The sequence below is a fragment of the Anomaloglossus baeobatrachus genome, chromosome 12 (genome assembly GCF_048569485.1).
Source record: "Anomaloglossus baeobatrachus isolate aAnoBae1 chromosome 12, aAnoBae1.hap1, whole genome shotgun sequence".
Lineage (NCBI taxonomy): Eukaryota > Metazoa > Chordata > Amphibia > Anura > Aromobatidae > Anomaloglossus > Anomaloglossus baeobatrachus.
In genome coordinates, this window is record NC_134364.1 from 117,640,246 (window position 1) to 117,649,529 (window position 9,284).

General features: G+C 45.1%; 1 protein-coding gene across 1 annotated transcript in view; it reads left to right on the plus strand.

The window, feature by feature from the left end:
• The first annotated feature begins 755 nt into the window (after positions 1-755).
• The window catches only part of DISP2 (dispatched RND transporter family member 2), a 45,215-nt gene continuing 36,686 nt past the window's right edge, over positions 756-9,284 (plus strand). The window contains exon 1 of the mRNA XM_075331255.1: positions 756-998. Within this exon, the coding sequence (XP_075187370.1) occupies positions 931-998 (68 nt within the window). The 5' untranslated portion in view covers positions 756-930. The remainder of the gene's footprint in view (positions 999-9,284) is intronic.

Here is a 9,284-nt window from a genome sequence, read left to right on the forward strand (position 1 = left end):
ACAGTCCCCACCGTGGATATGCCCCATCATAAGCCATGGACTTCCATAGCCCCCACCCTAGAAGTGCCCCCACAGTCCCCACCCTGGATGTGCCCCATCCATCCTTCCTACAGTCCCCACCCACCATCCCCACAGCCCCAGTCCCTAATGTACACTTGCTTTGGCAAAACTAATTTGTATTTGGTCCTGCCAATAAAGCTTATTTGATTTGATTTGATTTGATTTGATTTGATTTGATAGATAGATAGATAGAGGGATAGATAATGGATAGATAGATAGATAGATAGATAGATAGAGGGATAGATAATGGATAGATAGATATATAGATAGATAGATAGAGGGATAGATAGATAGATAGATAGATAGAGGGATAGATAGATAGATAGATAGATAGATAGATAGATAGATAGATAATGGATAGATAGATAGATAGATAGATAATGGATAGATAGATAGATAGATAGAGGGATATATAATGGATAGATAGATATATAGATAGATAGATACATGGATAGATAGAGGGATAGATAGATAGATAGATAGATAGATAGATAGATAATGGATAGATAGATAGATAGATAGATAATGGATAGATAGATAGATAGATAGAGGGATATATAATGGATAGATAGATATATAGATAGATAGATACATGGATAGATAGATAGACAGGGGCCCTCCTGTGCCTGCATTCTGTGTCTGTGCTCCCCTCCCTCCCTGCTCTCTGACACTGCCAGGACGCCCTTGCTGAGCAGCAGCACACTCTCTCCGCCTGATAGGCTGCAGCTGTTTCTCTCTGATGGCTCTCCTCCTTCCTTCCTCCCGGTCCATGTATGATGGGAGTGAGGGGAGGCTGTAGCACGATCAGAGGCAGGAGGCTGAGCGCAGCATCTCAGCAGCACAGACACTGCACAGCAGGATTACTCCAATATGGACAGACGCCAATGCCAGGAGGACCATGCCGGAGCCAGCAGTGATGGCCAAAGGGAGCAACCCAGGTAGCAAGAACAATAACCCCCAACATTGTGCATGAATCATCCATCATCTGTCTCCACCATTCCTGCCGCTTTCCTCTCCTCTTCTCTCCATTTCCTGGACTCATCAGTGCTCCTGTAATAAAAGCCATCCATATCTCCTTTTAAGTCATAATTCATATTATTTTATTTTTCTGGTTTATTCCCCATTATCGAGGCTTCTTACATCACGTCCGCTCCGTATTTGCATTTTCATCTTTCTATGACATCTGCTCACATGTAATGTGCCAAGTAATGCAGATACAAGTGGTGTATGATGATGACCTCTGGGGGGGATACATGGACTTGTTTCCATAAATATTTACACGTAATAAGTAAAACAATAGACAGGGACCCTGTGCCGAATAACAAATTTAATAGGACTTAATAATGTTGTCATGAGACCATATAAATGGAAAACAATGCTGCAAAGTAACAATGTATCCATAGTTTATTTTTATCATCAAAATGCAAAATAAATCAACAAAAAAATAAATGTAAATCACATCAGTACTTGGTGTGACCGCGCTTTACAATCATTAATTCTTCTAGATTTTGAAGGAACTCGGCAAGAGGTTGTTCCAAACATCTTGGAAAACTGACCCCCGATCTTCTGTGGATGTAGGTGGCAAATCCTTGTGTAATCCCACAGATTCGATGGAGACCAATATCAGGACTCCTTGTTCTTCTATTTTAGAATACATAATATATATATATATATATATATATATATATATATATATATATATAAATATAAATATATATATATATATATATATATATATATATATATATATAAAATATATTAATAATATATAACATGTTACTACCAAATAATAAAAATAACCCTATTCATGGATCCCTTTTTGATCACTGGTGCCCCCAACTGCTGGGACACCAGAGGTGAGATTTTGGAACCCAGGGAACTGGGAAGAGCATATGCACGGCCTCCTCTCCATTCATTGTCTATTGGACTGCACTTGGCTATGTCCAGCAGTCCCGTAGACAATGATTGTAGCGGAGATCACCCTGTGTACCTCCGCTCCATTTAGGATGAGGCTGCAGAGTCCTGTTCTCCAGATTGAAAAGATTCATCTCAGGATTAGTGGAGGTCAGAACCCCAGTGATGAGCAAGATGACCACTCTTTAAGAGATTGAACATCCCCATGATGTAAAACGTGTGGTAACAGCTGTGACCTGTCAGTGTAATGTGGGGACCAATGTTAGTCCGCCTCCACGTGGTGCATCCTGGGTAACGCTAAAGGACTAACAATTTTGATGACCAAACAAATTATATCTAGATTTCCTGGTCAGTATATCTTACATCATACCTGATAGTCAACAGAGGAACTTAAAGGAATTCTCGAAGAATGTAAAAAAATGTTCCCGTCACATAATTCCAACAGCAGCCCATCTTAAATGGAACCGGTCACCACTTTATTTGGCTATAAGCTGCAGCCACCACCACCGGGCTCTTATATACAGCATACTAGCATACTGTATATTAGAGCCCAGGCCGCTGTGTAGAACGTAAAAATCACTTTATAATACTTACCTAACGGTCGCTCTGCGGTGGAATTGGGTCACGGAGGCATCTCCGTTGTCCAGTGCCGGCGCCGCCTCTTTTGGCCTTCTTAGTCCTACTTCTTCTGAAGCAGCAGTGCATGATGCGTCCGACGTCATCCACACTCGCTGGCATTCAGGTCCTGAGCAGGGCAGATCAAAGTATTGTAGTGCGCCTGCGCAGGACCGGCGAGTGTGTATGACATAGACGCGTCCTACACCCAGGGTTCAGAAGAAGGAGGACAAAGATGGCCGAAAGAGGCGGCGCTGGCACCGGACAACGGAGACGCCTCCGTGACCCAATTCCACCGCAGAGCGACTGTTAGGTAAGTGTAATAAAGGGTTTTTTATGTTCTATACAGTGGCCTGGGCTCTTATATACAGCATGTTAGAATGTTGTATATAAGAGCCTGATGGTGGTGGCTGCAACTTATAGTCCAAAAAAGTGGTGACAGGTTCCCTTTAATCACATGTCAGGATTGGCTGAAGTATGATGAAATACAGCTAATGAGACCTGTGTCTCCTCTGTGAGAGGAGCTGTATCCTAAGCACACAGACCGGAGATGTCAGAGAAGGGCTGTGACATGAGAAGAAATAAATCATCTTCTTGGCTGACTAAGCTGGCTCCTTATTCAGCCGAGGAAATGATTTGTTTTGGCTCCTGTGACGCACGTCTCGGGCAGCTCACCTGTATGTGCTTGCTGCTGCTCTCTCATTGACACTCGGGTCTCGGGAGTTGTGTTTCTTCAGACTGCAGCCCATCCTGACACGTTACTAGGAAGGGCTGCCATTTCAATCACTTGATGGAGCTTTGTCGAAAAATAAGAAGTTATAGCTCTTGGAGGAAGAGGAGAAAGAAATGAAAATGTAAAAATTAAAAAAATGGCATTATACAGATGAGTATTGTTTTTGTTTTTTTTGTTTTTTTTTAGAATGATGAATTGTCAGCTGTCTGAACGGGCCATAGTGTTCCAAGAAGTGTTTATTGTTTACACTGCCCCGTACAGCACAGCTCTGTGCTTCCAATAGCGACTGTAATTGATATTTGCAGCTCAATGAAGCGGAAATACCTGGCACAGCTGCTACTGACACCACTGAGCTGTGCTAGGTAACAATGAAGGGAAACTGACACTCGCACAGTAGTGATGAGCGAGCGTGCTCGGTACTGCTCCGTACTGGGTTGACGACCAGGGTGTTTGGGCAGGCTCGTTACTCTGGCCAATATCACGGGTGGTTGAACACCATGCTTTAAGCCCGCTTTACACGCTGCAATATATCTTACAATGTGTCGGCGGGGTCACGTCGTAAGTGACGCACATCTGGCATCATAAGGTACATTGTAGTGTGTGACAGGTACGTGCAATTGCGATTGAACGGTAAAACGTTCATCACACGCACGTCGTTCAATTCCTAAAAATTGAACGTCAGGTTGTTCATCGTACCCGGGGTAGCGCACAGTGTGTGACACCCCGGGAACGATGAACAGATCTTACCTGCGGCTCCCGTCCCGCTCATCTCCACCCCTCCGCTTCTATTGGCCGTCTGCCGCGTGACGTCGCTGTGACGCCTAACGTCCCTCCCACTCCAGAAAGTGGACGTTCACCGCCCACATCGAGGTCGTATGGACGGGTCAGTACGTGTGACAGGGGTTACTTGTATGTGCGGCACATTCAACAAATTGAACGTGCCACACATACGATGGGGGCGGGTACAATTGCATACGATATCGTATGCTTAATCGTATGGTGTAAAGCAGGCTTTACTCTCTGACCCGCATGTTTTGCTGCTGTTTTTCTGGCAATAAACATGCAAGGATTGTCTGTCAATCATGTTGGCTACTTGCGGTACTGTGGTTGGCTGGCCACATTGCGTCCTCAGCTCTTATATGAGACATCAGAGTGCAATGCTTGGCACACTACAGATCGGTGAGAGTTGATGTAGGAGGCAGAGCTTATATTAGGCAGGGTTGTACACTTGCACTCTTTAGTGCTTTCATGTGGCACTAAATGGTGCTTTTAGCCTGGTTTAAGGTAATAAATAATTTTTTTTTTTTTTAAAAAAAAACACTGTGGGCTCCCCCCTATTTTTGATAAACAGCCAAAGTAAAGCAGACAGCTGAAAGCTGATATTATCAGGCTGGGAAGGTCCATGGTCCATGGTTATTTTGCCCTTCTCAGTCTAAAATACCAGCCCACAGCCACCCCAGAATTGGGGCTTCCATTAATTGTGCCAATTCTTCGCCTCAGCTCTTCCCAAATGTCCTGGTGCGCTGTCAGTCTAGGCAATATTTTTTGGGATTGATGTGGGCTGTGACTTGTCAGCTGGCATCAAGCCCAGGGGTTAGTTATGGATAGGCTTCTATCAGACACTCCCATTTTTAACTCAGTAAGTGTAAATTTAAAAAAAACACACACAGGAAAAAATAATATATTTGAAAAGACTCCCCACACTGTCCCTCATTCACCAATTTAGTAAACAAAAAAACCCATGAGGACAGAACGTCATCAATGGTGTGGTGGTCCCACGATGTCCCCGGAATCCGGACTGCTTTGCCTTGGCCGGTCATCATAACTAGGGGGACCCCACTCCATTTTTAAAAATTATTTATTTATCAGGCTAAACTAGGTTAAACAGCCTGAGAAGGCACATGGTTATTTGGCCCTTTCCAGCCTAAACATACCAGCCCACAGTCACCCTAGAATCGGTGCATCACATTAGATCAGCCAATTATGCCCCTTTGCCCCCATTCTTACTGATTTTCACTGCACCAAGGCAGTCGGGATAATATTTTTGGGGGTTGAAGTCACTTGTGTAGTGCCAGCTGGCATGAAGCTCAGGGGTTAGTTATGGGGAGGGGCCTATCAGACATCCTCATTACTAACCCAGTAAGTGAAAAGCAAAAAAAATGCACAGGGAATATGTAGGAGTCTAAATTCAAATAAACTATTTTTTTTTTCTGTCTGTGTGTGTTTTTCCATTTTACACTTACTGGGTTAGTAATGGGGGTGTTTGATAGACACCTCTCCATTCCTAACTCCTGGGTTTGATGCCAGTTGACATTACACAGCTGACTTCAACCCAAAAAATAGTACCCCAATTGTCACCACACCAGGGCAAATGGGAAAAGACGGGGTGAAGCACCAGAATTGGTGGATCCAATGTGATGTGCCACTTCTAGGGTGGCTGCGTGCTGATGTTTTCAGGCTGGGAAAGGCCAACTGCCCATGGACCTTCCCAGCCTGATAGTACCGGCCTGCAGCTGTCTGCCTTACCTTGGCTAGTTATCAAAAATAGGTGGGAGCCCACAATGTTTTTAAATTAATTATTTATTTACTTCCCAGCAGGGACCTGGGAGTTTAGGCATCTTTCCCATGCTGTTCCCATTACATTTGAGCACTGTTTCCATCCATTTCACAGATTTTCAGCCTAACCCAGCCCTAACTTTTACTCGAGTCAAGCCTGAAAGACCTGCTCGATTCGAGTAACAAGCACTCGAGCAGTATAATACTCGCTCATCACTATCGCACAGTTATTCGGTGACGGTTTGAGACTCTAACTCTACTTTTAATAGGCCACTGGAAAATCCTTTTAGAGGGAATCTGTCAGCACAAAATGACTGTTTAAACCAAGCACAGTCCCATAGTGTGGCGGAGCAGCTGATTGCACCTTCCCAACTGCTTATTTTCCATCTATCTTTAACTTCCACTGGTTCCTATACAATCTCAGCTGGCAAGTAAAGGGGGCAAAGATAGATGGAATATAAGTAGGTGGGATGGGGCACTGAACTGCTCAACCATTACAAGGGCGCACCGAGAACCTGTGCTTGGTTTGAACAGTCATCTTGAACAGACAGATTCCTTTAAGGTTAATTAATAGAAAACAATGATTTTAATAAAAGAGGGATCTGATTTCATCCTAAGATTTTACATATGTGGGAAACATATAAAAGGGGTATTCTCAAATTAGGAAGTTATCCATTATTAGAGCTGGTTGAACTCGCAAAAAACTGGGACCGGTGGGTCCCTGCTAAATTTGAAAAAAAAAACAAAACCCCAGTCCACTCCAGAATCCGCTACCCATATAAGTCTATGGGGACCAAAATTCAGAGATTAAAAACAATGGTGGAAGGGATAGAGGGGTGGGAGCACGTGCGGTATACTCACCGAGGCTGTGTTATGGCAGAACACTCCTTCCGGGTCACACTTTCCCTTCCGGAGCAGACAATTGAATATTCACTGCTTTTCCACCAGTGGGTGTAATTGGCTGCAGTTAGATGCACCCCCACCCTGAGTGTCAGCGTGTCAGCTGACTGCAACCAATCACAGGCGCCAAGACGGCCGGTGGATGGGGAAAGCAGTGCAAGTGTCTGCGGGTCAGTATGGTGGTATAAAAATAAATAAACCAACCATATAGATGAAAAGGGGTCTAGTTTCCAATATAGGGTCACTTGTGGGGGAGCTTCATTGTTTAGGCACCTCAGAGACTCTGCAAATGCAACATGGCATCTTCTAACGATTCCAGCCAATTTTGCGTTCAAAAAAATCAAATGGCGCTCCTTCCCTTCCGAGCCCTGCCGTGCGCCCAAACAGTAGATTTCCACAACATATGGGGTATCGGCATACTCAGAAGAAATTGCACAATAAATTGTATGCTGCATTTTCTCCTGTTACCCTTGTGAAAATGCGATAAAAATGTATTTTTTTCACGGCTCAACATTATAGAAAAGGAGTGCTGAAGACCTGCCGAACACAGTGCTGTGATTTCTCCAGCTATCCCATGATAATGAATGGAGTGGATGTGCGCATGACTGACCACCTCTCCATACAAAACTGGTTCTTGGGTGTCCCAGCGGTTGGAACCCCATTGATCAGGATGGATGGGATAGGGAATAAGCTAATGGAAGTGGATAACTTCTAAACTTGAGAATAAAGGCCGCTTTACACGCTGCGATATCGTTACCGATATTGCTAGCGTGCGTTACCGCCCCCATCGGTTGTGTGACACGGGCAAATCGCTGCCCGTGGCACACAACATCACCCAGACCTGTCACACTACTTACCTGCCTAGCGACGTCGCTGTGACCGTCGAACCGCCTCCTTTCTAAGGGGGCGGTTCGTTCGGCGTCACAGCGACGTCACTAAGCGTCCGCCCAATAGAAGCGGAGGGACGGAGATGAGTGGGACAAAACATCCCGCCCACCTCCTTCCTTCTGCATTGTGGGCGGGAGGCAGGTAAGGAGAGGTTCCTCGTTCCTGCGGTGTCACACGGAGCGATGTGTGCTGCCGTAGCAACGAGGAACAACTCCGTTACTGCAGCAGCAACGATAATCGAGATTAGGAGGCCATGTCACCGATGACCGATTTTGAACGTTTTTGCGACGATTCAAAATCGCTCAAGGTGTCACACGCAATGACATCGCTAAAGTGGCCGGATGTGCGTCACAAATTCCGTGACCCCAACGACATCGCATTAACTCAATAATACTAGTAATTTCACTACCAAAACATAACTTTACTCCATCATGGAGGGTACAAGTTACTAATGTAGTTAATTTAGAACAGGTATCCCGATCCTCTGGTTGTCCCGATCCTCTGGTTGTCCCGATCCTCTGGTTCTCCCGATCCTCTGGTTGTCCTGATCCTCTGGTTCTCCCGATCCTCTGGTTCTCCCGATCCTCTGGTTGTCCCGATCCTCTGGTTGTCCCGATCCTCTGGTTCTCCCGATCCTCTGGTTGTCCCGATCCTCTGGTTGTCCCGATCCTCTGGTTCTCCCAATCCTCTGGTTCTCCCGATCCTCTGGTTCTCGCTCCATCCCAGATCCTTTGCTTCTATTCCCTGCTCTTGCACACAAAAAACTAAAATTAATGGAATATCTAAATCAGATTTCAAGTCTTCCTTCAAATGTGGGTTATTTTTATCCATGAACAGAAGAAGAACCACATCTTAATTACCGTTTTCAAGCAGATCCCAGTAAATGAACCATGTCTGGATGCGGTTGCCAGGCACTAAATGTGGATGTGCAGATCATCCAGAATCTTCAAAACAGCCCTGATGAAAAACAACTTTTTCGAAAAGGTCAGATCTCAATTGCAGTGATGTATGGCTTTCACACCCCGGCTTTTCCCCAGTCTATTTGCCTGTATTTAGCTGCACTGATATGAGAACATACTCAGGATGAGTTATCCATGACTTGGTTTTCTAACCTGTGGCGGTCAGGTGTGGATTTATCTTCCATGGGGACTTGATTATTAGTTATATATACTCATCTTTTTGTACAAAAGTTTCATATTGAGTAAGTTTTATATCCGTTTTTGATTAGTTTGACAATATTACTCTTTTACCCCAACTCATTCCACTATTAGTTAGAGCTATTAGTCTATTGCATACATTTTGTGTTGACGTTGTTTGTATACTTGTGTCTCACAAAAGTCTTAGAGGTACTTTGCACACTACGACATCGCAAGCCGATGCTTGCGATGCCGAGCGCGATAGTCCCCGCCCCCGTCGCAGCTGCAATCTCTTGTGATAGCTGCGGTAGCGAACATTATCGCTACGGCAGCTTCACATACACTCCCCTGCCCTGCGACATCGCTCTGGCCGGCCTCCTTCCTAAGGGGGCGGGTCGTGTGGCGGCACAGCAACGTCACACGGCAGGCGGCCAATAGAAGCGGAGGGGTGGAGATGAGCGGGACGTAAACATCCCGCCCAC